Raw genomic sequence first — 27,500 nt, 5'->3', positions numbered from 1 at the left:
TATATGTTGTCTACAATGTACCTGGATGGCCCACTGGTAACTGTGTTATTGATTTATGTTTTTGGTGGAATATCCTGCAAAACACACTGAAGTATACGTAAATTATGTACTGTGCTGCACTGTACGCAGCAGGTCGTGATGTTCATGTAGGTTGCAGCAAAGGCAGTAGACATTAATCTATAGTCAAGATGTGCTGAGGTTCACTCAGTGAATTCCGCCTTTTATATTAGTTTTCTAGTATCAAGGGATTTAAAATTCCTGAAAGCTCATGAAACATCTGCGTTTACTTGTTGAAATCACCTGGCGCCCCTAGGCGCAGTCAGACCATAACATAAGGGGTGATCCATCCACGTCCGACCCCAAGCAGCACATCACACAATTAAAACTTTTTGACAAGATTTATTTACGAATGAATTTAGAAACAAAGGAAGGGAACGAATTATAACTTCGGGGTAAACCCAAGGCCAAAACAACAAACAAAAGAGAGCCTATCTCAGAGACAAATCAAACTTACCTACTCAAAAGAATTAAACCAAACAACAATAACTTACCTCCCTACTTAAAAAAAAAACAGGAGAAAACTGTAATCAAACAAAAAGGCGGTCCACCCCTACATGCTCCTACATTAAAAAAAAACATTGCTAACAGTGAACACACGGAGTCAGCCGAGGATGAATGAAATGGCAGTCCCTGGCGGAGTCTTCTTATGTGCTGCCTCCCGGTCATTAGCCAATCGGTACAATCCGTCCACCCTGGATGCACCAATCATGGAGAAGCACCTGCACACTCAGATTTACATATTAAAATTACGACAACAGTCGTAACACAAAGATCAGTGAATATCAGGCTACGCCCAATGTATTTTTGAAAACGCAGATTTTTCTTTGCGCTTGCACCTATTGCCCACACATAAATGGCGCTTGTGATCACTGAAAACTGAGATTTTGTTGCAGTTTGTATGCTAAGTGGTGAATATCTGCTGGTCTGACAGCAGCTGGGCGCGACTTCTGATTGGCCAACATTTCATTTTTAGCGTTTACGTGTGGATGGAGATATTTTTCAAAATTGCATGTGTGGACGGGATTTTTAAAAAACCCCTCAGTTTTTCAAAAATACCCATGTGCGTGACGTAGCCTTAGTCACATCCTGTACCCACAGTAAAGTGTACTACATAATACATAATCTCTATGTGATTCAGTTTTAAGTAACTGTTTTCCCCCTGCTGCACACCACAACATCAAATCTTAATATGTAATTGGGCAGGTTTTCCCCACCTACCCAATTACACATCAAGACATTTCCTTATTCTGTTGGTTGATTTTGACCTCCCACTCACTGTGTACTAAGTGTACTAAAGGACATGTATGGATTGAGACGCTGTTATTTGGCTCAAATCTGTGCAGCGTTTCTTTCTATTTCTTCTTTCTCTTTCTTTATCTTACGCCGGGCATTTAGCCACTTGGTTCATCTACTGTCTAAAATCACGCTGGTTTAGTCATTTGAGAACATCTTATCAGTGTAGTATGCTTATGCGTTACACTAAGAGGAGGAGGAAGTTGTGAAGTGAAGTCTGATATCCTGAGCTTGAGTGAGAACATGGTTAGCTTAGCTTAGCATGACAGCAGCTAGCTATGCTCTGTTCAACGTTAGAGATAAAAAGCAGTGTCACTACCTGATCCGTACCGGAAACCTGATCGGTACCACGCATGCGCAAATCTTACTTCACTTATTCTCTTTGCTATCATTGCAACAGTTAATATATTTGAATGACACGGATGGCGCCAAGTTAGCTCCTAGCATTTCTCAACAGCTATGCCTCTTTTTCGACTGCCTGGGACATGGATACATCCGTATACAAACAAATTCCTGCTTTTCTCCTAAACAAAGAGCTTACCCCGATTGAACAACAACGCCATAACGAGAATGGCGCCTATTACAGACTTAATAATGCAGTAATATGTCATCTGATAATACATCACCCAGATTAGGTGTTTACTGAAAATGACAGTGATAGCGGATCATCATCATCACAATTCCAATCAATCCTGTCCATACAGACAAGCATAAACACACTCGACTATCACTAAATCAAAAAAACCACCCATACAAAAACACGATTTGACACTAGTTCAGTTTACAATAGGGCTCATTCACTCGGTCAGCAAGTGAGAGTATCCTGGTACACTGGGGAGTAAACTGCCATTAAACGAAATGGGAGAAGAGTATCTGCACATGCGCAATACAGATCGGGTAGACCCGATTTGTACGCTCCTGACTTTGCACATCCGCAGCAAGGATCGGGGAGTCCTGATCCCTACATATCAATTTTTTTTTTCATTTTTGTCTACATTGTATTGAAATGTTTCATTACTGCAAACATTTTAAGAGACACTTATAATTGTTAACATCTTAACAGATACTTTGACCCATTGCTATCGCAAAATGCTTCGGGTGTTGTGGCAATTCGCACATGCGTGGTACAGATCGGATTTCCGGTATGGATTGGGTAGTGACAAGCAGCTGTACCTCTGGTCCTCTTTGGGCTGATGCTGATGGCTACTTAAGCATAACTGATGTCTTTAGTTTTCACTGAGGAGTAGACCGCCACTGTATTGATCTCTGTAAAATAAAACACATTTAAATTACTGCAGATACAACAACTGCAACAACACAGCTACTACAAAACACTTTACATTATTTGTTCTGTTGAACACGTTCTGATTTTTTTAAAAAACTTTAAGGGGTTTTCACATTGTTCTCCTCTTCACACCTCTGCTGTGAGCCAATGAATGACTGGATCGAAGTGTGAGGTGTTCATGTGAAAAACAAAGGTGACATCCACAAAACCGGCTCTTTTGCTGCAAACTGCCACACTTTCCCCACTGCGCATGAAGCAAACATCTTATTGCTAGTGATGTGCGATACCACTGATTTCCTATACGATTTATACCAAGTAAAATTCAGGGTGGTATCGACAATAATGATCCGATAATGATACTTTGTACAAAAATGTAATGTTTCATTGTTTTACATAATACAATATATAATTGTATTATGTAATTGTAATAATATAATAATATAGCTTCATAATGATGTGTTCTTATTTCTTAATAATGCAGAATAATTATATAGAAATAAAAAACTTGAAGTTTTGCGCTATTTGAGCATGTTGCCTGTCTGCAGCACTAAAGGACTCCGTGAGAGACATCTGTTTCTAAGCACCTTTCCAGTCCTCCTCTTCAGTTCGCCTCAACATATGCTCTATTCTGTGATGTGATTTACTCTGAGGTGTTAGGTTAGTAGTGTTGCCACAACACCTCACTGTCTTGCCACATGTATCACAAACCGCGTCTTGGCTGTTCGTGGAGGTAAAATACCTCCACACATGACTCCGTTTACACTCAGCCATTGTTGTGAGTGCACATGCCAGTGGCTGCGACACATTTATACACACACACACACACACACATATATATATCTATATATATATATATAGATATATATATACATATATACACACATATATACACAGATACACATATACAGATAGATAGATAGATAGATAGATAGATATTAGGGGTGCAACGATACTCGTATCCATATTGAACCGTTCGATACAGTGCTTTTGGTTCGGTACGCATATGTATCGAACAATACAAAATTTTTAATTTATTTGATCAACTTTTCTTCTTTCCACTGTGTTCCTTTTAATGGAAAAACTACAAAATTTACCCCAGGGTACTAAAATATGGATATTTTAATATGAGAATCGATTCTAGAACATACATTAATGGTTTCAGAAGATTGATATTTCAGTATCAATACGCACACCACTACTTATTGCAACACTTCACTATTAGCCAACACAGAGCAGACTGTGCTGCTGGCCTCAGACTACAGGAGGAAGTTTCTGCTGTGGTTTGACATGCAGATGTTAAAAAATAGACAAAATCATGAATCGTATTAAAGGACAGCTTGAGAAGCTCCTGGGAACTGCCTCAGATACAAATCACAGTTTGCCCACACTTTAGGTGTTTCTTGAATCATCCATGAAATTAACAAAGAGCCACATTAAAAAGTCAAACACTTGTTGATTCCAACTTCTCTCTTTTTTCCACCCTGACAGATAGGCGGAGGTGTGAGATATAAAAACAGGAACCACCTCTAAAGTCTGCTGCCTGTCTGCATCGCAAGAGTCAGCAAGATTTTCTAAAGACACTACATCCTTCCTCACAAGAAACAATGTTGAGAACATCATTTCTTTAACTTTCTCTATCTTCCTTTTTTAATAATGAGAATAAGTCATGTCTCCGACAGAAAACGTCCCTGCTTACACTTCCTGCTGCGATTCAGCAACATTAGTTATGGCACATGCATTGTTTTTTACCCCTCACATTTGGTTTGTGTAGATTATAAATTTATGCTGCATGTTAGATTTTGCTATGTCATTTTAAGATTTTTACATATTTATGTTTTATTGTATATTTAACTGCTTCATTCACGGCATCTTGTATTGGGTAATTTTGATTCCTGCCTATTGTAGGAATCCTACCTATTGCCCCTTGGGGATAAATAAAGTCTTCTGATTCTGATTGTTGTAAGCAGGGCTGTTTTTTGGAGTGTAACATGCTCTGTGTGCCATGTGTGTAAAGGAGACAACAGAATAAAAAGTTCAGTACATACTGTCCTGTCGTGTTAGTGTTTTTTTTTATAGAAAATCATTTTAAGAGAAAGCCCACCACACACCCACAGCCCGGAGAGACCAGAGAGAGCATGGTTACAGTTGCACAACTGTGTTAACACCAAAATGTTTTGCTGTACTACAGGCCTGAATGGTGTAATAATAACTAGGACTGTACAGGTATGTTCAGATATTTGTTCTTTAGGCAGTGTTCAGTTGTTGGTTTAACTTCTTTGTCCAATTTCCCACCTGATCACTGTATTTATTCTAGAAGGCAGGAATAAATAGCAAACTGGAGAAATATATACACTATTGGGGAATGTATACAAAAAAAGAAAAGTTTTGTATATATAAAAATAAAAGAAAGGCAACGTGCTTAAAAGTAGTGGAAAGAAACGTCTTGGTCTAAATAGAGTCTGTGTGTGAGTGGCCTGAATGACGAGGGTTACTCAGACCATAGCTGACATTGATGAGGTGGGTGGTGCAGGGTGTGGTGGACAGTGTTTGCCAACAGTTTGGATGGCCCAGGGAAAGAAGCTGCGAGTGAGTCTGGAGGAGGGCAGCAGGTCTAACAGGTGGTGGGCAGGGTGCAAGGAGTCCTCCTTCACTGAGGACATTTAAGGGAATTCAGCTTCAGTATAATTAGACATAGTGGCACCTCTGAAAAGAGTACCGTCCTATGTTTGAAATCGCGTCCTTGGATAAATGAAAACATTTATAGTTTTAGGAGATATTGTCACATGTTAGAACATATGCTGAAAGGCTAACAAGCTTGACGTGTTGCATCTTAAAGAATCTATCCTCTTACTAAACGGCATGTGGAAAAATGCCAGAACAGAGTATTTTGCACACCTCATAGCTTCAAAAAAGAAGAAACTTGTTTAAAACAATCAGGACAATTGTTTCTCCCAAAGCTCCTAATGCACCAGTTTACTCAACATCTGACTGTAATAAAGAGGGTAAAAATACATTCAGTCCCTGTTGTGTAAATATATGAAGTTAAAACACTGTGCTTCTTGCTAAACATTAGTCTGCTACTAAAGATGATGAACATGTGAAGTTCAAGTTTTATAAACTATTAGTGTGTTAGCATTCGTAGGTTAGCATTTAGCTTAAACCTGAGTGTCAGTGACTAGATGTAGAAGCAAACCAAGATGGAGACAAAGAGGAGAAACTCTACCTGTTCTCTTTATCTTCTTGTCTTTGATGATGATTTCTCCATAACGGACATCTTCAGTTCTCATTTCTGAGTAGTCTGTAGCAGAATCACTCTCTGCACAATAAAAATGATATTTAGATGATTTTGAATATTTAAAATAGTTTAGGAGGAAAAAAAGATGGGACAGCTTCTGTGACATGCGAAACAAAGATACTGAGATTACAAGAATTTAACATGTTATCATATAAATGTTTTCGAAATAGCATGCAAGTGACTCTTGGTGTGGTGTGAAACTTTACATACAGATATATTTAACTAAGATATTGTTGCATACTAAACAGTATTAACTACATATGAAACTTTTATTTCAATAATCTGTATCATTAAATGTATGAAGGTGAGCTCATTATCCCTCACATGATTCATAATGTTCTCACGATCCATCATCCAATGTTAGACTAAAACAAAGGGTCTTGAAAAGGTAGAAGCTCCTCGTCGTCCGGAGTGTTCTCAAAATGCAAACTGGCACATGCTTCCAGTTTCTTACATGTTCTCGATTTTACGTTCTAAAAATCTAACCAGTCTGCAGCCAATCAAATCAGATCAAAGCTGCTGGGAAAGACCTTTCCCAAGCAGGTCACACTTTTACTGAACATGTGTGCAGTTATCTGCTCACATGCAGTCTGTGGCTGTAGCTATGTAAGCTAGCTAGCATTAGCTATATATTGGTCAGTGATTGTTGATCAATGGTCATGGGAATTTGCATAATTATGATTAAGGAACTGACCTCACAGCCCATTGTTCCTTCAGTGGGCTGGTTTCAGTCATTATGCAAATGTACTGTTTATAAGATTGGGGAAACCTGCAGTCAGCTGAGACTGAAGAAGTCACTTGGATGAGTGACGAAATGTTTCTCCCATCAAACGCTACGTCCAGATGAACAGATTCAACTTTGGGAGATTAGCTATATAGCGACACACTTTAAACTCTCATAAAGAAGGGCTACATCAGTCTACAAAAAACTAACATGGTTGTGTTAAAAAAGTTTACTTTAATTCCCCACCAAAGTTCCCATAACATTACCTCTGCTGTGTTTCACAGGCTGCTGTCGAAGATGTGATATTGTGACGTCACTGTATGTGACATCTTCGCCTGCAGCTTTGTCTTGATCTGCTGAAAGTTTTCAGTAACATAATTTATTGTATAAATGTATATGTTATTTGCACAGACACACAATGTAAACATGATCAGAATAAATGTTTAAATTATTCAACAAATGAAAATCCACACATGAAAGATCAGGAAGTCTCACCTTCAGTTTCCCTGTGAACACATCGCCTCACCAGCAGAACCAGTAACACCAGTAGAACCACAACACACACTGATCCAAAAGAGATAACCACAGGAAGAAGAGAAGTACCAGGGGGAGAGGCTGATGTAGGGATAGATGTAATTGTAGGTACAGGTGTGGAAGTAAGTGGAGATGTGGTTGTAGGTTTCCCTTAAACGAACAACATATAATCATTAGCTTATTCTGAATGTTGAAAGCTGCAGAAACACAGACAGGTGAGTGTGTCACCTGTGACAGTGATCCAGCTGGATGGAGACTCTCCATGACCGCTGATGTCACACTTGTAGAGGCCTTCATCAGACCTGGAAACATGCTGGATGGTCATGTGACCTGTAGGCTGCTTCCTGATGAGGGAGCCATCTTTATAGAAAGCAGCTGGGAGGTTGGAGGGAGTGGTCTTTGTTTTACAGAGCAGAGTGACGTCATCTCCCTCCATCACAGGGAGGACAGGACTCTGCAGGATCACTGATCCACCTCAACACAGAGACAAACTACAGCCTTTCATCCATTTACACACAGCTTCATCAACACTAACTCCACACACTCAGCTTACCAGTGACTGTCAGGTTAACCATGTTACTGATGGGACCCTCTCTGGACTCACACCAGTAAACTCCACTGTCTCGTTCAACGATGTAACTAATGTCACAGGAAGAGTTAAATGATGTTCCCCACCCATCTCCACACTGAGTGGTGTTTCCTGTGCTTGTGTTTCTCCTCAGAGTCCATCCAGCAGAGCTGTCGTCCTCCTCACAGCTCAGAGACACAAAGTCTCCTTCAAAGAACTGAGAGCTGCTGGGACTCACAGTCAGACGAGCTGTGAGGGTTAAAATGAAAAACTGATGATCTGTTAAAACATGAACCCAATCAGGTCATATCAGTGAGCATTTCTCAGGTTTAAACTGTGACAGAAGAAGGTTACTGACCTTGGTTTGTTGTGCAGCTCAGCAGTGAGATCAGAACTAAAGAGAAATGACACTCATTTGACATAAACAGACAAAGGTGATCACTCAGAACAACTCTGTATTATTTTATGCTCTAAGATGGACACATGTTTCTAAACCAGGTCAGCAAAATCTCTCCTGCAGCAGAGCCTCCAGAATTAATGTTTTGATTGTACTGTGAGCAGAATCATAAAATAAAACTGATCGCTTGATTTCTTTCATGACTTCATCTTCTACTAATGCAGTGATTGGAAATGGAAAAGGAAGGTCTTAAAGTTACAACGTAATTATAATGGAAATGCTTAAAAACTCTAAACCCATCTGTGAATTTACTACTCTGATTATACATCACATTTTATTTCAGCTTTTCACTCATAAATTCATCAGTAACTCTGTTAACCTTCAGACCTGCAGTTGGTCCTCGTGGTGTTTTGAACTTGAATTCAGCCTGATTTGTTTTTCATGTCTTCTCCTCCATCATCAGTTATCAGGAGAGCAGACAGTCAAAGTACAAGAATTCAAACAAACACAGAGATTCTACTTACAGAGCAGACACAGCACAGATGTTTCCTTCATCGTCCTTCTCACTCATTTCAGCTTTTTTTCATTTCTCTCACTGACACCATGTAAAGCCCGCCCTCTTCCTCTGAGTCTGTTTCTTCCTCTATTTTTACAGAGATCGTGGTGGATTTCTTACCTCTTAATGATTCATGTGATAAATTTATTCCCGAATATGAACTTAGACACTCTGTAGTTCCTCTGTTGTTGCAAAACATTTAAAATTAAGTTGCTTTTTAAATGTAACACACAGAAACACATAAAAGCTTTTGTACTTTCAAAAGTTAAGAAACCAGCAACGTTGTTTTGACATAATTTGAGGTTAACTGTGATGATTACATGATATTTGAGTTTCTCTGTGATAATCGATAAAGAACATCCTGACATTATCACTTCATTCATAACAAATCAATTCAGAAATATCATTTAAAACATCGACTCCACTTCAGCCTGCAGTCAGTGTTGTAGCTTAGTTAATGAAACAAACTACAACCAGTTCATTTAGTGTTCATTTTGGTTTTAATATATTTGACCTTTGAGTTTGACAGTTTTTATAAGTGTGAAAAATGTTATGTGTGTACTTTCCAATGACAAATGTACCTGAAAATGAGCTCTGGGTCATAAACACTCAAATATTGTACTAACATATTTTGTTGGTGGACACAGGCTGAAGCTGGTCAGGAACCAGTTATGTACCCTGGCCCTCTCTCAGACCATGAAGAGGTCAGCACACACAGCATCATACAGTGTGTCAGCACTGAGATCAGCTCATCTCCACCTGCAGGTGAAGCTCCTCACAGCTGCTGCTCGTAGTCTTTCTCCACAGCATCACAGGAGATCTGTTTCATCGCTGTGTCGGCTACATATCAGTCATCTCCAGCTTCTCCTCCTGCACCATCTACAGATTTAACCCCTTCAGTGTATGTCGGGAATTCCTTTTCTCCAAATTTCACGGCTCTGATGTTTTGGGTGTCGGTTTGTCACTCCTCAGACGGAGGTTGTTTCATAATCTTTCTGTGGTTTTATGAAACAATCAGGAAGAAAAACTGATTGTTTCACAGTTGTGGGTAGTTTCACACTGTGTTATCAGCTGCTGAGGATGTTTGTCTGAGTGTTTGTGTTATCAGTCATTGCTGCTGCAGCGTGGTGTTGATGCAGGCCTCACACTGTCACAGGAAGGAGGAAGTGAAACTGACACAGACGGTAAAACCTTCTTGTTACAGTGTTTCTCTCGTCTGCTGGGGATGAAGAATCATTACACAACACTGAGAAATTATTTTGGATCTAAACAGATGAAAAGGTGTTGCATTGGAGCGCTTTCATCATCATGGACCTTTTGGCCCATGAGGTCAGCTCACCATCGCCCCCTGTTGGTTATTTTGTGAGCTGACGTTTAATGCAGGTCACACAAAAGGCTGGAATTTTAAATAAGAAGGAATAAACATCATGAAAGAGAAATGAAATGTTGAATTAAGTCAAACATGAACTTGTTTTTTAAAAAGAAAATCCCCTGACCGTCAACTTTGTTTTAAATCCAGTAATATCAAAGAAGTTGTTTGAAATCATCTGTAGGTTAAAATTTAATAGGTTAATATTTATATTTTTTAACTTTTTCAGAGACCCTCGCAGCACATGAAGAGTTCAGATTTAGTGTTTATTAACTTTTGTTTCTTTATTCTTTGCTTGTTTGTTTTTTCTTTCACAGTAAAAAGTGTCCCACTACTGGACGTCCACCTCTTCTTATTAAGTCATACAGGTTCCAGTTATCCTCCAGGTAAGAATTACAGAGAGTCAAGTGCTGTGTCAGTGTGGTTTACTAATAAAGAGCATACAAATTACAAAGTAGAAAAGAACTGCAAATTAATAATGCAAAAGGAGGCGGCTCTGAATTAGTCTCAGCCACTAGAGGGCAGAAACATTGTTGTAGTCGATGTCAACATTTTATGCTCACATGGCCCCTCATTCAGATTTTACTGGTTCACAAAAGTCCTGTATATTTACTTAATATGCTGCTTGCCCTCTTTTCCTGCCTGCATTTTGGATCCAGAGCTCTAGACATGTTGCTGACATCAATACAAAATAAGCTTTTTTATGAAACAGAAAAAAAAATCTCAGTTTAAAGATCTGATATTTTTTCAATCTCCAAAAGTTGATTCTGTTCATCTGGACGTAGCGTTTTGTGGGAGAAACGTTTGGTCACTCATCCGACTTCTTCAGTCTCAGCTGACTGCAGGTTTCCCCTGTTCACTTTATTGTTCAATGTTTACTTTAATACACACAGACACTCATTCATAGTCATATGGATCTATGTGTTGCATTTAAAATATTTTGTATTAACAGGGACGCTGCAGGGTGACTTTATATTTTAAAATATCTTTATTGCATAAAACTTTAAGACATAAGCTCTGATATGTTGTGTTTGTACAAATAGAGGAAGAAACAGACTCAGAGGAAGAGGGCGGCCTTTACTTGGTGTCAGTGACAGAAATGAAAAAAAGCTGAAATGAGTGAGAAGGACGATGAAGGAAACATCTGTGCTGTGTCTGCTCTGTAAGTAGAATCTCTGTGTTTGTTTGAATTCTTGTACTTTGACTGTCTGCTCTCCTGATAACTGATGATGGAGGAGAAGACATGAAAAACAAATCAGGCTGAATTCAAGTTCAAAACACCACGAGGACCAACTGCAGGTCTGAAGTTTAACAGAGTTACTGATGAATAAATGAGTGAAAAGCTGAAATGAAATTTTGGTGATTTTGTAAACTGAACCGAGCGGTGGATCCTTAGTTTAGTTCTAGCCTTTTGTATAATCATAACGTAACTGTATGTGATTTGTTGTGTAACAGTAATTACATTAGAGGATGCAGTATGAACAATGTTCCCTCTAATTTTTCATGTGTCTGAGCGAACACACAAACTCCCTGAGCGACCCCTTGGACCACTGTGAGCGACACCAGACGTGTGCACTGTGGTCACACCAGCATCTAATCCATCCAAGTTACATGGTTTATTAAAATAATCAAATTACAGCATTTACATTTATGTTAGACTACTTTTAATTAACTGCTTTAGCCCACTTACAATGAAAATTTAAAAAAAATCTTGTTCATGACCTGTGTAGTATGTTAACACTATTGGAAGTAAAAATAACTTGAACTCCAATTTTGAAAATACAACTTTCTTTTTTTTTCATAAAGCTCTGACTTGTATTATGAGTCTGTGGTCTGGGAGAGAGTCCTGTAACTCTCTGTCTGCAAAATATATATATAATGACCAATGCTGGGCAATTAATTATGTAGTTACTTCTTCAAAAAAGTAACTCAGTTTGGCAAACAATAGCAGATATTTTTTTTTAAATGCAGCCAAGGCGTTTTTAAATAAACATTTCAAACTATTTACAGAATAATCAGCTGTTCTGCATCAAATCTGATGCCACACAAATTATTTGTGCCACTCCAAAAAATAATTTGTCCACTATGAGATAAAGGAGAACAACAGCCTGATACCTGCAGGCCTGACAGCAGGAGATGTATCACTCCTGTAACACCTGTAACATTCAGCAGTCGCCTCATTGTTCTGACACACACAACAAAACTATTGACTACACTACACACTAACTACACAAGATTTGCGCTAAACGTCTCATATCTCTTACATCTCAAAACACCGCCGTCACTCCTAAAACTTCCCCCCTTCCCTAAACAATAAATGCCATGTTTCCATATCATTTTTTGATTGGTCGACATGGTACTTTTTTCCACCAATAGGAAAGGGTGGGGGTTGGTTTTGTTTTTGCTCACAGGCGGAGAGTGCTTTCCAGCGTTTTCCTTATAAAACGCAGTTTTTACCGTTTCTTGCCGCAGTAAATATAAACAACGACAGTATTCAGGAAGAAAACCAAATATTGCAGATATTTTTATCATAACTCTGATTTTATGTGGCCTATCAACACAATTTAAAAACTGGTATAAAGTCCACACTTTTCCCTTTTTGTTCGTCTGTCCTGCTCACATCTTCAATGGTTGTACATGTTGTCATTAATGTGGCTTCACTCCACATCAGCCACGCCGCTTTGCTCGCTAAAACACCGGTGTCGGCACATAAGGACGCTGTCATAGCCTGTCAACCACGTTGATTGGCTACGAATGTGAATCGCATTATTGGCTGAACTATGGGATAAGGTGGCATCGTTCTAATCCCATATGGGAGCAGCCAGTCACTGACTGACTAACACTGCAAACCAGAATTGTAAAAGTTTTAATTTTAATTTTAATTTCAATTCAGGTTAGATTTTTTTTTGTGCGCAGAGACCGTGCCAGCAGTGCGTAATTGCACAGCTTAGAGGGAACACTGAGTATGAAATGATGTGATCAGTTTTTGTTTTTCGAATTCTGTTCATTGAGAAGTAAAATCCTGTAACCTCTGCTATACTGCGGTTGAGAGTTAGCCGACTTTGTTGGGGTTCGCTTGTTCTCTAAGGGAATTATCAAATATTACAAAATTGTTATTTATGTTCACCTCAAATCAACCTGAGTGTCATTTCTCTTTAGTTCTGATTTCACTGCTGAGCTGCACAACAAACCAAGGTCAGTAACCTTCTTCTGTCACAGTTTAAACCTGATAAATGCTCACTGATATGACCTGATTGGGTTCATGGTTCACAATATAAAGTCTAACAGATCATCAGTTTTTCATTTTAACCCTCACAGCTCGTCTGACTGTGAGTCCCAGCAGCTCTCAGTTCTTTGAATATGACTCCGTATCTTTGAGCTGTGAGGACGACAGCTCTGCTGGATGGACTCTGAGGAGAAACACAAGCAAACGACAGATGACTCAGTGTGGAGATGGGTGGGGAAGATGGTCTGGTTCTGCCTGTATTATTGGCTTTGCCTCCACAACTTATAATGGAGTTTACTGGTGTGAGTCCAGAGAGGGTCCCATCAGTAACATGGTTAACCTGACAGTCACTGGTAAGCTGAGTGTGTGGAGTTAGTGTTGATGAAGCTGTGTGTAAATGGATGAAATGCTGTAGTTTGTCTCTGTGTTGAGGTGGATCAGTGATCCTGCAGAGTCCTGTCCTCCCTGTGATGGAGGGAGATGACGTCACTCTGCTCTGTAAAACAAAGACCACTCCCTCCAACCTCCCAGCTGCTTTCTATAAAGATGGCTCCCTCATCAGGAAGCAGCCTACAGGTCACATGACCATCCAGCATGTTTCCAGGTCTGATGAAGGCCTCTACAAGTGTGACATCAGCGGTCATGGAGAGTCTCCATCCAGCTGGATCACTGTCACAGGTGACACACTCACCTGTCTGTGTTTCTGCAGCTTTCAACATTCACAATGTGACGACAACTTCATGACTGTGTTTGCTTTATTTTAGACAAACACACCACCACACCTCCACCTACATCCACCTCTCCTCCTATTCTCTCTGCCTTGTCATCTGTTGGATCAGTCTACTGGTGTTACCTGTTCCTCTGGTGAGACAAGATGTACTTTTACAGGATTTTTGTGTGTGTGTGGGTTATTTTTTTGGGGGGGGGTGGGGGATTCAAATGAGGCTTGACTAGATTTTCTTAGAACCACATGTGGTCGTGAACAGTGTTTACAGGTCCAACTGACATGAACCAGTCTGGATATGTTCAGCTTGTTTCCTACTCTGTTTTCATCTGTGATGCTCGATGGTAGCTGTTGCATGTAGTTTGCTAACTGTCAACTGTCATATAGGCTTTAAGTTGTTAACCTTTGATACCTTTGAGTACCTAACCTTTGAGTTTTGAGCCATAATCTGGATCACATAGTATTTGGCAGTGCAGTAGCCGCACATATGAGGCCCATAAACATATGTGGTTCTCAAACAAGTGGTTGAGATGAGACACATAAAGAGACACACAAATTTGTGTTTTCAGCCTCTCGAACGGTCCTTTATTTAAAGCTTCATTTCTAAAGTTCTGCATGTTAAACACAGCAGCAACATCCTGCTGATGACCACAGTTAGTCTGATGCTTGTGAAAATTCTCCCTGCAGTGTGTTTTTCGAGCTTGTGGTGAGGCGTCTCAGTCTGCACTGAAAGAAGATGGCAGCTTTGTGGACGCCACCTTCCTGTTCACACAGGCACCTCGCCGTTCTGTTTGTCATTCATTGGTTCACAGCAGAGGTGACAGGAGGAAAAAAAACTTTGAGGAGCTGCTGCAACTCATTAAAGCCATTGGTCATGTCTGCACAATGCGGCTTTACAAACAGTGTTGCGACACAGCTTTGATGAAGTACCTTATACAATATGCCACTGTGTTAACCACTAGCATATTTCATGACACCGACACAACATAGCTACGCTGTGGAAACAGTGTGTGTCTGCCACAATACTCTAATTTCTCAACATCTGCAACACAGTGAACGCGACGTTTAACACATTTTAACCACAGTGGAAGCTTCTGGTCACAACAGAGGCTGTGTGTGTTTAATACAGCTGCTCTTTTTAAAATAAACTTACTGCAATCGTGATGCAACATTACAAATAATAATAAAATATAACACCTGACTCAGCAGGGTCTCTACATTGGGCCTCTACATTGAAGTTTATTTACAATATCTCTTTGTTGATGCTTGTAACCCAAAATATGAATTATTTAAATAAACCACAAGACAAACATATCATTTAACGTGCAACAGTTTCACTTTTGTTAACGATTATCAGGAAAAACAACACAAAGAAAATAAGTAAAATCACCTGGGTTAGTGACAAATGAACATGTAGCACTGATAAAAGTGGTGTTCAGTACTTTTTATTCACTAAGGTTTAAATGAAACAGGATAGTTAAACACTATGGTGCACCCACGCATACTCGGTCTCTAAAGTTCTGGGCTGGGTTGTCCTGTGGCCTTAAACTAAATGTCTGCTTCACTTGTAATCATTGAAGTCTTCAATCACGTGTAAGCTTGTAATCATGTTTCCTGTTGTTTGAACTGTGTGTTTGTGTTCAGACTTTAAACCAGAGACAGACGTCGTCTACTCTTCACTGAAGTAGTCCACCAGTCCAACCACTGACATCCAGCTGCTGGTCTCTAACTGGTCCCTCCAGCACTTCAGACCAGAGGACATGTCTTCTTCCCTAATTAGTCTCATAGAAGTTAAAACATTTATCCTGTTTTTTGTTCCTGTAAAATAGACATTAGAAATAAATCTGTATCAAATAAAATATAGTTGAATATGTTTCCATTTAAAAGAATCTAACACCGATTTTCAGTTGATTAGTTGTTTCCAATATTTGTGATGTCTTTTCTCTTGTGGTTGGACTGCCAGCCTCCAGTCTTTCATAAATTTCTCTCTTTAAACCCTTTGGATTTTCTGCTTTTGCCTTTTGGTAAAAGCAACATTTTAAAAGTCTTACATTAAAAAGTCATCTGTTATTATAATGCTGTGTCCTCTGGAGTTTTACTGTTTTCTATATTTTCTTTATCTTTGTTGGATACTATGTTTGGGGATCAGGTTTGTCTGTTGCTTGTCTGTAGTTTCAAAAAGGTGCCAGATGGACAACACAAAATGCAAACGGAGAGCTGAAGAGAGAAAGTAGATCCATGAACATGTGATTCAGCTCAGAGCTCCTCTTGCTAACCCTCTCAGTGATCCCATGAATAACATTTGAAATCTGCTGCCATCTACTGGTAATACTGGGTGTTACAGCATGGCAGCTTCTTTCTAAATGACAGCAGTCATTTATTAGCTTAAGCTTTCAGTGCCCACCTGATGACCCTAGAGGTGGGGTTAGGATTTGTTTGCATTTTAAACACACGCTAAATGATGGTTTCATTCCACATAAAAACTTATCTGTGCGCTTAACCCGATCCACAAACAGGCTGGCTGGAAAAAGTTGCTGTGGTAAAAAGCATGAGGAATACTCTCTGAACTTCTGCAGAGACCTGGCTGAAGAAGCAGGAAGCAAAAACCAGAAAAAAACAGCCAAAAAACCAATAGTTCCTGAAAGCAGCACTGAAGGTCAAATTAAAGACAATATGTTTTAATCAGTGTTAGATCTGCTCAAAGAGAAATTTAATCAGGTCTTCTTCAAAGTTTAGTCCTTTGTTTTTATTAGCCCTGCTTCACTAGTATCTACTCGGGTCAGATCGACTTGGTTTTTAAGGTTTTCCATTAGGGGGTCGGACCTGATACCAGGTAATTTTTTTAATATACTGGACAGGGTTTAAAGCAATCGGAGGCAATCAGAGGTCCTCTATTTTTGTGTTGTGTTTGTGTCACATACGCCAATGGACTTTGGGCAACATTTCTAACAACCCTACATATTAGGAGGCATGAATTCTAATGGAAAATGGACAAAACTGAGTAGATTCAATTAGGCACAAGTGGTAAAGGTTCTAACTGTTTAACCTTTCCATACTTTTGCTTGATACTATCACAAATCATTTTCATGTATTTTACCACACTTATGCAGTTTTACTCACCATTGTGCTCTGATAATATAACATATAACTAATGAGCTGGTTGTCTGAAAAAAAAAATGGAGCTAAAAAAAGGCAGACATATATGTTATTGTTCCAAAAGTCTGAGACACCAAATGTGGTCATATTTATCACGTCTGTCTCTGAATCAAAGTGAGGAAGTCAGTCCCACTTTTTCGAGTGTTTATTTTGTTTTGTTAAGGGTATCAGACCTGCTTTCTATCACTTAAAAATCTAAAAATCTAGCAATATATAATTCTCCAGTTTTTTGTCTGGCAGTTTTAGAAGCAGAATCATTGTCTGAATGCTTTGCTGTGCCAAACACAGAGAGATGCATTATAGACTCACTGCAGGCTCCTTTTTTATCTTTTTGTTTTATTTGTTTATTTTATTATTATTTAATTCATTATCACAGTGGGTATTCTTCCAGAGCAAAAAGTGGATGAAAGCCACTTTGGGAGAAGACAGAAGAACGCTAGGATATTAGAAGTGACAGAGAGAATGTGAGTGTCTGTGTTGAGCTTTTGTCATGAAAATGAACTTGAACATGAGGTTGAGGCTGTTCATGGACCCCCCTGAAGACCTAGAGTCACACATCTTAATCATAACTGTTCGTCCATCCCAGCAGGGGGAAGAGGGAGGGCCCAGGTGGAGCTCCCCATGCCAAGTGCAGGAGTGCCAGTCACCCACACAAAAACTGCACAAGGACACACAACGTTCCACATCCAGACCACCATCAGCAGTACAGATTTACAGGTACCCCCAGGGCCAGCTGTGACCCTAGGAGGCAGTCAACCCCTCATCAGATCACAAGCCAACCTTGGCCCCAGACAGGATTTTAGGAATCAGAGGTGTAAGAAGACCCTCCCACACTCCTTTCCACTTGTCCATGTTAACGGTGACCTTATGGTTCCATGTGTTGATAACCAAGCTGCTAGCATCAGCTGATTACTGAGCACCTTCATCCAAATATTCTGTTTGGTTTTGACAGTGTACTGAATGTTTTCCATATTTATATTTACATCTTTCTTTGAGTGTTGTAGAATATATTCAGTTGCATTTACTGCACTTTTCACTGCAGAGGAATACAATAACTTCAGCCTTCTTTATGGTGTCCTGCTATCTTAGTCATGTTGACATATTTCCTGTCTCTCCTCTTCCTGTTGCAGGAAAGACACATTATTAGATTTGTTTTTTTAAATGAATGTTTACTTTTAGTGAATTTAAAAAAAGTTTTTAAAGTATAAAATAAGGAGGAAGAAATAACATGAAATAACAAGACAAAAACATCTTTGAGTAAAATAAAGAAACAACTGCACTTTAAGGAACTCTTCCCTCCAGTGTGAACGGTATTCATGTGTTGATTCAGGACCCCAAGATTACCAACACTAAGAAAAAAAAGAAAGGTAACTTTTCCCATTCCTATTTTTAGACTCAGAATTTTGAGTTCTTAGTTTATAATGTATATTATAGTTAAGTCTTCATTTTAGGGATTTCTTTAATTTTTGCAATGATGGTGAGTTTTTAAAAAAAATAAATAAATAAAGAACAAGAGGTTGGCTGGAATTGCAGAACACCTGGCCAGTGTCCCTCCCGCTCTAGGCCTTCCCGGCCTCTGTTCCTGCTGGGTCTTTGCTGTGTTCCTGTCACTTAATATTTGTGTTCATTTCCGGTTACTGTAAACCCCTTTGTCATATTGCATATATGGTCAAAGGTAGGTGTGATGGTTTTGCTAAGCAGAACTATCTGAGACGTGTCTGTAAAACAGGATGTCAAAGCGAAACAAGAGTCAGTTGGTTCAGCTTTCATGGTACAGAGTTGAGCTCAGCCACAGACTATTTTTTTCACTATTTTTTTAAGATGTTACTTTTTCAAAGAAGTAACTAGTAACTATAATTAATTACTTTTTCAAAGTAACTTGCCGAACACCAGTCATGTGACCAATTAAACAAAGATAGCGGATGGCATTACACTGCAGTTATTTTGATTGCTCTCAATTTTGACAGCCCTAAAAAAAGATTAAGATCAGTTTATGCATGCTCCAGATTGCTCTTGCTCAAATTCTTTAATTCTCACTGGCTTTTGCGCATGTGCAGGACTGGAACGTGGCTTTTTGGGCCGTTTCAATGTGGACATACAACGTGAAAACGACTGCTAAATGCTAGTGTGGATACGGAGCGTTTTTTTTAGATGAAAACGCATTTTTCAAATCTATCAGGGCAAGTGTGGACGTAGCCTAAAAAGAGGCTTGTACATCAGTCCCAATCTCTCTCACTTGTCCCCTCCGGCCTCCTGGCACTGCCCAATGAGCAGTGAAGAGGTGGTACGGTATGTCCTGAGACCACACTCCTGATACAAATTGTCTCCAACTCCAGTCTTCGAGAGCTACTGTCCTGCAGTTTTAGATGCATTCCTACTGCAACACAGCTGAATCAAATGGTTGAGTGAATGGTTTTCAGCATGCCATCAAGTTTGGCAAAGGCCTGGTAACAAGCTATTAATTTGATTCAGGTGTTTTGGAACAAGGATGCATCTAAAAGCTGCAGGACAGTAGCTCTCAAGGACTGGGGTTGGGCACCACTGCTTTAGAACAACAGTTTGAAACATAGGAATGCAACGCAGCCACCCCTCAAACACCAACAATTACTGTCTGTATCCTGTCTCCCTCTCCTCACCACCAACCAATCACAGCAGATGCCCTGAGCCTGCTTCTCTTTTTCTTCCTGTTAAAAAAAAGAGTTTTTCCTTCTCAGTGTCACCAAGTGCTTGCTCACAGGGGATTGTTTAATTAATTGTTGATTCAGCTCAACTAAATGTATTTAGCTCAGTTCAGAGAGCTGACTTTTTCCCATGGTTCTGGTTTTTAGACCCAGAATTTTGAATTTTGAGTTCTTAGTTTTTAATGTATTTTGTAAATAAATGTATTACATGTATAAGAACAAGCATCATGTTAACAAATGATAGCCGTACAGTAACTTTTATGCTTATTGTAGCTGCTAGCTAAAAACGCTAATTTAGCGTAGTTTGCCCTGGATTCAGCTTTGACAAACAAATATGTTTCTAGTAGAAATCCAAAGTTGTCATCTTGTACCCTCTCAGAGCGCTGTATGCTTGCAGAGACCCCTACAGTAGGGAAACATGCAAAACGGTGTCCAAACCTTTGTATTTTAGCATCCCAACTCTTTAGCTAACTTAATAACTTTAGCTAAAGTGAATAGTTAGTCTAATTCATTAGTGCAGCATTACTGGATCACCTGTTTAAAGTGATATAATATGATATACAACTATCACTGAAACAGCAAACTTTGTAAATAAACAACACTTCTCATTCTCTAAACGTTTGGCCACAGCTGTAGATTACACTACACTTTTTCACTCTTGACAATAATTACATTTCTAAATTCTCTTTGTGCATTTACAGGTAAACAATATCTAATATTTTATCTAAATGACTGCTTTGTCTTTGAAAAGGTGAAGAGCCTGAGGCCGGTGACAGTCCAGTTCTACTCCAAGTACATCCTTACGGTGGCTCACAGGACAAGGCCACATTCCTGTCCTGCCAGAAGAGAAGAGAAACTTCAGAGTCTTCATGCAGTTCAACCACACCTGTCATATGGAATATGACAGGGGTCTCAAACTCTAGTGGACTGGAGTTTGAGACCCCTGCTGTATGGTGTTCATGCAGTTTTCTACCCCACAGTTACAGCATGTCTGACTGCCTGTTCAGCATATGCAAAAATATATGATGAGTTTAAGCATGTGATGACAAAGGCCTTCCATTATTGTGTTTGTCATCACATGTCACAGACATCTGGATGATCATTTGGAATAAACAAAAAACTAAAAACTAAAAACTTGTTACTTCATCTTTTATCTTTATTATTATTATTGTTCTTATTTTACATTTTTCATTGTTAAGCATTGGGTTTATTTGTAGTAGTCCTTTCCAACTTCTTTCCCTCTTCCATGTTACTGTGTCAGCTTGTCAGCATCTATTTGAGGTTGGGAGTGGAACAGAAAGTGCCAATAAAACCAGGAGAGGTTCTTATATTTCAGAAGAAGGGATTAATTCAAAAGAAATGACCTCAATGCCATATTTTATTTTTATTTTATTTTTTACTTGGCAAAATAACTACGACTGCTACGACTGTCAGGGAAGGTGATGTAGGTACAGAGCATGTGAGAGTGGTTAAGTTAATGTCTCTTGTCTAGATGAAGGCAAAAGAGGGATCAATGGCACGGTGTATCGATTCAGTATCTTCAGTCTTCAGTGGACACTCCATTTCTGGCACAAAACACCTGTAAAAGATGGTCGATTTAGGAGGTGACATGACAACTTCAGCCTGTCAAACATAGCAATGGAGCAGTATGTTTTTGGAAAAAACAAATCTAATTAAGCATGCACTCAGTACCCTAAGAATTATTATGGTAGATAAACACAGTGATAGTTGTATGTCATATTATATCACTTCAAACAGGTGATCCAGTAATGCTGCACTAATGAATTAGACTAACTATTCACTTTAGCTAAAGTTATTAAGTTAGCTAAAGAGTTGGGATGCTGTGTAAGACATAAATAAAGCTAAAATACAAAGGTTTGGACACCGTTTTGCATGTTTCCCTACTGTAGGCGTCTCTGCAAGCATCTGACAGGGTACAAGATGACAACTTTGGATTTCTACTAGAAACAGTCGATCATATTTGTTTGTCAAAGCTGAATTCAGGGCAAACTACGCTAAATTAGTCTCCAAAAGTTGAATCTGTTCATCTGGACGTAGCGTTTTGTGGGAGAAACGTTTCGTCACTCATCCAAGTGACTTCTTCAGTCTCAGCTGACTGCAGGTTTCCCCAAACCTTATAAACAGCACATTTGCATAATGACTGAAACCAGCCCACTGAAGGAACAATGGGCTGTGTGGTCAGTTCCTTAATCATAATTATGCAAATTCCCATGACCATTGATAAACAGCCACTGATCAAAGAACACTGATCAATGGCCATGAGTACCATTCACAGAAAGTTGGGGAATGGCTGCAATCACAGCGTTGTAAGATGGTGAAAGATGTACCCTTAGGCCCCCTCCTTGATTCAGAGATGGTCTTTCCCTCTTCACGTAAATGGCCTCCTTGACTCCGCGCTCAAACCAGCGTTCCTCCCTGTCCAGGATGTGTACATCCTCATCATTGAAAGAGTGTCCACTGGCCTGTGTAAATAGTGTAAATAGACTGCAGAGTCCTGGCCTGACGAGGTAGCTCTTCTGTGTTGTGCCATCCGCTTCGCTAGAGGTTGTTTGGTTTCCCCGATGTATAAATCCTGGCAATCCTCCTGGCACTTAACAGCGTACACTATGTTACTCTGTTTGTGTCGGGGGACCCAATCCTTGGGGTGGACCAGTTTTTGGCGCAGCGTGTTTTGGGGTTTAAAAGCCACAGAGACCCGGTGTTTAGAAAAAATGCGTATCAACTGTTCCGATACTCCTGACACATACGGGATCACTACAGGTTTTCGCTTGGGCAGCGGTTGTCTTTCTCTCCTGGATCGGCTGGAGCTTTCTTTAGGTGGACAAAAGTCCAGCTGGGATAACCACATTTACTCAGGGCCTTCTTGATGTGATGTTCTTCTGCCTCCCTGGCCGCTGTGTCAGTGGGGATGGTGTTCGCTCTGTGTTGTAGCGTCCTGATGACACCCAGTTTGTGCTCCAGTGGATGATGAGAGTCAAACCTTAGATACTGATCCGTATGTGTAGGTTTATGGTACACGTCAGCTTTTAGATGTCCCCCATTACTGATGGAAATCTCACAGTCTAAGAAGGCTAACCTGCCACTTTTCATATCCTCCCTGGTGAATTTGATGTGTCGGTCCACCGAGTTAATGTGATCTGTGAAATGCAGTACGTCCTGAGATTTGATTTTCACCCAGGTGTCATCCACATATCTGAACCAATGCTTGGTGGTGTTCCAGGGTAGGATAGCAAAGCCCTAATTTCCACTTCTTCCATGTACAAATTGGCCACGATGGGTGAAACTGGGGAGCCCATGGCACACCCATGTTTCTGCCTGTAGAACTGACCCTTGTATGTGAAGTAGGTGGAATGAAGACACAGTTCCAAAAGCAAACACACTTGGCCGATGCTGAGAGTGGTCCTGTTGCTGAGGTTGGTGTCATCCTGTAATCTCTTACGGACTACCTCCAACGCTTCCGTGACTGGGATGCAAGTGAAGAGAGATGTAACGTCGTACGAGACCATGGTTTCATCGGCCTCCATAATGACATCTCTCACCTTCTCAACAAAATCCAGGGTGTTCTGGATGTGGTGTTCAGAGCTGCCCACCAGCAAGTTGAGGATCGAAGCCAGAAACTTGGAGATGTTATAGGTGACCGAGTTGATCATGCAGACAATTGGTCTTAAAGGTGCACCCTGCTTATGTATTTTCGGTAAACCATACAGACTTGGTGTAGACTCCCCTGGGTACAGCCTGTGGTATGAGGTCTGGTCAATAGCCTTGTCTTGTTCCAACTGCTTCAGACAGTCTATCACCCTCTTCCTGTAGCCACTTCCTGGGTCTCGTTTCAGGGGCTCATAAGTATTTTCATCACTGAATAGTGACAAAATCTTCTCATGATAGTCTTTCTGGTTAAGCAATACTGTGCACCTACCCTTGTCTGCCGGAAGGATGAGGATGTTGTTGTCATCACTAAGTGAGGTGAGTGCCTTCCTCTCCTCCATGGTGATGTTGGATGCTGGGGGCTTTGCATTGCTGAGACAGGCCGAAGCTTTCGTCCGTAGTTGATCTGCTTCCACTTCTGCAATATTGTTGTTACGAATTGCTGTTTCTGTGGCTGTGATCAGCTCCACTAGCGGGATTTGTCTCGGTGTGACGGCACGTGTCGCATCCTTGTCTCTTCTGGCCACTGAGGACACTCTCCGTATTTTGCGGTGGTTTCCGACGTACAACAAGTAAGTCAAACTTCCTTTGTTGCCTGGTCTTAGACTAGACGAGCCTTCTCAGTGAAGTCAAAGACCTTTTTAAGAGTATTTTCATCTAAAAGCATTGTCAGTCTCCGTCGGATCTGCTCCTCTTGAGATTTTAGCATGTCGATGGTAAAATTTGTCTGCCTCACCCGTTCATTAAGCAACTGATGCTGTGCCTTCTGGAGGATTTTTGTTGCCCGGAAGCCTTTAACTGAAGAGCTCATTTGCAGACTCTTAGGAGTAATCCTGTTTTGTCGGCATCTGAGGCTGAATCTGCAGTCAGCTGAGACTGAAGAAGTTGGATGAGTGACGAAACGTTTTTCCCACAAAACGCTACGTCCAGATGAGCAGATTCAACTTTTGGAGATTTACTTTCCTGGATGATTGAGAATGCATCAATACGCTAAATTAGCGTTTTTAGCTAGCAGCTACAATAAGCATAAAAGTTACTGTACGGCTATCATTTGTTAACATGACACTTGTTCTTATACATGTCATACATTTATTACCAACCTGAGAGTTTATCCGGTGGTCATTCGACATGACGAATGACTTCTGAAGTCTTAATTCAGCTCAAGACGCTGTAGATTCCCGTCAGTAACACTTTCAGTCCGCTAGCAAAACGTAGTTCTATTAATCTGCGCTTGAACCAGAACCGGATGTAAGTCCCAAAAAACTGAATTTTGGAACTGAAATTGAATTGTAGAACGGAAACTGAATGGTGAGAGTGAAACTGAAAATATTTGAGAGCTGAATTTTTAAAGGATAAAATGCAGTTTCAAAGCAAATCAATTAATTTTCAAAATATAAAATTCAATTTCAATTTAGTGATGATCATTTTCTAACCATAAATTCAATTTCAAATTAGACTAATTCAAATTAAGTTTTCAAAAGCTTTTATTCAAGTTAAAATTCAGATTCAATCCGAGCAATTCAAATTCAAATTTAACTTATTCAAATTCAGTTTCTGATGGCACAGATTTCTGCCCATAGATTTCCCATCACACTGTGTTTTGGAATTGGATTACGTACGTGTTACATAGTTACTTAAACATTTCTTCTTCGATGGAACCAGCAAGGAAGATATTTTTTTTTTATTTCATCTCTCCTAATAAAGTATGCAGACAGTAATAAATATCACAAATGATAAGCACCATAATATAAATAAACAACACTACAGATCCTATAATCTGTCTTTCTGTCATTATTTGTATCATTATCCAGATGTAGATACGCATGATTACACAGTTATAGGGGCGGGTTTTGATTATCAATAAAAATCAATTCTAGCTTGGATAACATGATATCGATTCATTAAAATCCTGAATCGATTTTTAATATAAATATTATTACATTTCAACAACCACCAAACAGTAAATGAGAGCAGGTACACCGATTCTGCACAAAGGCGTAAACTCAAAGCGCGGAGCTGCCGACGGATCAGAATCAGTGAGATGTCGCCTTTCTCTCCAAACTGCTCGGACACAGTCGGGGCTGAAAGCCGACAGCTCACTGATTCTGATCCGTCGGCGGGTCCGTGCTTCGTGTTTACGCCTTTTTTGCGCTGATTCTGAAGCTGCAGGTTTTATTTCTTTTCTCTTTCTGTTGCTGTTTTGCTTTCACCAGGATAAAAATCACACTTCATGCACAGCTCTCTCTCTCTCTCACACACACACACACACACAGTATGCTTCAAGAACAGTTTCCCGTCTAAAAATCTGTTTTCTGCATTATTCGCTTGTTTGTTATGCATACGACTACCGTTGTTTACAGCGCTGTCGTCCGCTGTTTTTTCCCTTTTAAATACTTCCGAAAAGAAAACCTAATTTCTGCTGTTCAATAGGCTACTAAACAAATTTAAACTTTTTAACATTATGCAAAATTGCAAAACGCTAAGGTGTGTCTAATAAAACCTCTGTAATTTGCTCTGCTTCAATTCAGCAGCATCAGGTAATGTTCATTTGTTGATTAATGGTTTTCTTTCGGTTTTTATCTACTGCTGAATATTTTTATAAAATTGTTTTTCTGTTTTAGCCCCAGGTACTTTGACGCAAAGGCATCTGCTGTGATGCTTACACATTAGATAAAGTCTCGAAAGTGGCAGCTTTCTTTTTATAGTTAAAAAAATATGCAAATGTACTGATCTATGATCTGAATTAAGCTATTGACTGAAAGTCTGAGGCTAACAGTTACACAATCATACCAAAACTCTGTCCTGATAGTTTCCACCTTCTCTTTTGTATCACACATGCTGAGACAATACTCGGATAAATAACCATGAAAACAATTTATTTATTCAGTTTAGAGGTTTACACATCATTAGGATCACAGAGCTTCACTTGAATTGTCCACTTGATGGCGCAGTAGAGCAAATGAATCATCACAATGCTTCGAACTAGTGATGTGTCCTGTGTGTCGAAGCTTCGAATCGTGCTTCGGGTAATCTCGGGGGCGTGTCTGTGAAGCGCGTATCGAGGCTTGCTTTGATTACGTATGCAGTGACGTTCGAGGCCTCGCGGGCAGTCCGTACCACGTGACTGATTCAGGAACTGTCTCGCCGGTTCGCGCTAGATTCGAAATAAAATGGGCAGCAAAACACAGCTGATTTCCCCATCACACTGTGTTGTGGAATTGGATTGTTTACGTGCTACATAGTTACTTGAGCATTTCTTCTTCGATGGAGCCTGCAAGGAAGAGATTTGTTTTCTCTTCTAATAAAGTATGCACACGGTAATAAATATCACAAATGATAAGTACCATAATATAAATAAACAACAGTACAGATCCTATAACCTGATTTATGTCTTTTAGTTTATTAAAAAGTGAAGCGCCACACAGTTTGTGTCATTATCCAGATGTACATAAGCATGATTACACAGTTATAGGGGCGGGTTTTGATTATCGATTAAAATCGATTCTCGCTTGGAAAACATGATATTGTTTAATTAAAATCCTGAATTGATTTTTAATATAAATTTATTTTGCCCAAAATGCCAGAATCTCAGGTTAAACCTCACAAAAATTTCAACAACCACCAAACAGCTAAAACAGTAAATGACAGCAGGTACACGGATTCTGCACAAAGACGCAAACACAAAGCGCGGAACCGCTGACGGATCAGAATCAGTGAGATGTCGCCTTTCTCACCCGACGGCACGGACACGGTCGGGGCTGAAAGGACAGCTCACTGATTCTCATGTGTCGGCGGGTCCGCGCTTCGTTTTTACGTCTTTTTGCGCTGATTCTGACGCTGCAGGTTTTATTTCTCACCCGACGATATTGACTGAACCAGCAGCAAAAGAAGATCCAAACTACGCTTCACATAACATCGTCATGAATTCCCTCTGACTTTTGCTGTTTTGCTTCCACCACGATAAAA

The 27,500-nt window shown here is 39.8% G+C and overlaps 1 protein-coding gene and 1 long non-coding RNA gene across 2 annotated transcripts; both read right to left on the bottom strand.

The window, feature by feature from the left end:
* Positions 1-436: 436 nt before the first annotated feature.
* LOC134618067 (uncharacterized) lies at positions 437-5,956 on the bottom strand. Its single transcript, XR_010091789.1, has 3 exons — positions 5,862-5,956; positions 2,527-2,619; positions 437-779 (listed from the first exon to the last, which is right to left on the bottom strand). It is a non-coding gene; the product is annotated as an uncharacterized LOC134618067 (long non-coding RNA).
* A 1,182-nt stretch (positions 5,957-7,138) lies between these two features.
* Positions 7,139-8,007, bottom strand: LOC134623887 (Fc receptor-like A). Its single transcript, XM_063468896.1, has 3 exons — positions 7,745-8,007; positions 7,420-7,665; positions 7,139-7,272 (listed from the first exon to the last, which is right to left on the bottom strand). Exons 1-3 carry the CDS (start codon positions 7,764-7,766, stop codon positions 7,139-7,141), a joined length of 402 nt encoding a protein of 133 aa, XP_063324966.1. The 5' UTR covers positions 7,767-8,007.
* Between the last annotated feature and the right edge of the window lie 19,493 nt (positions 8,008-27,500).

This window comes from Pelmatolapia mariae, linkage group LG3_W, assembly GCF_036321145.2.
Source record: "Pelmatolapia mariae isolate MD_Pm_ZW linkage group LG3_W, Pm_UMD_F_2, whole genome shotgun sequence".
NCBI classification, from domain to species: Eukaryota; Metazoa; Chordata; class Actinopteri; order Cichliformes; family Cichlidae; genus Pelmatolapia; species Pelmatolapia mariae.
This window is presented reverse-complemented; position numbering and strand designations above follow the sequence as displayed.

What these genes read in the sequence shown, in the direction of transcription:
- LOC134623887 (XM_063468896.1), bottom strand. Translation starts at nt 7,766, where the DNA reads ATGGTTAACCTGACAGTCACTG. An exon ending in GGTTAACCTGACAGTCACTG is followed by an intron (nt 7,666 to 7,744) that starts GTAAGCTGAGTG and finishes CTCTGTGTTGAG; the next exon opens with GTGGATCAGTGATCCTGCAG. An exon ending in CAGCTGGATCACTGTCACAG is followed by an intron (nt 7,273 to 7,419) that starts GTGACACACTCA and finishes TCCCTACATCAG; the next exon opens with CCTCTCCCCCTGGTACTTCT.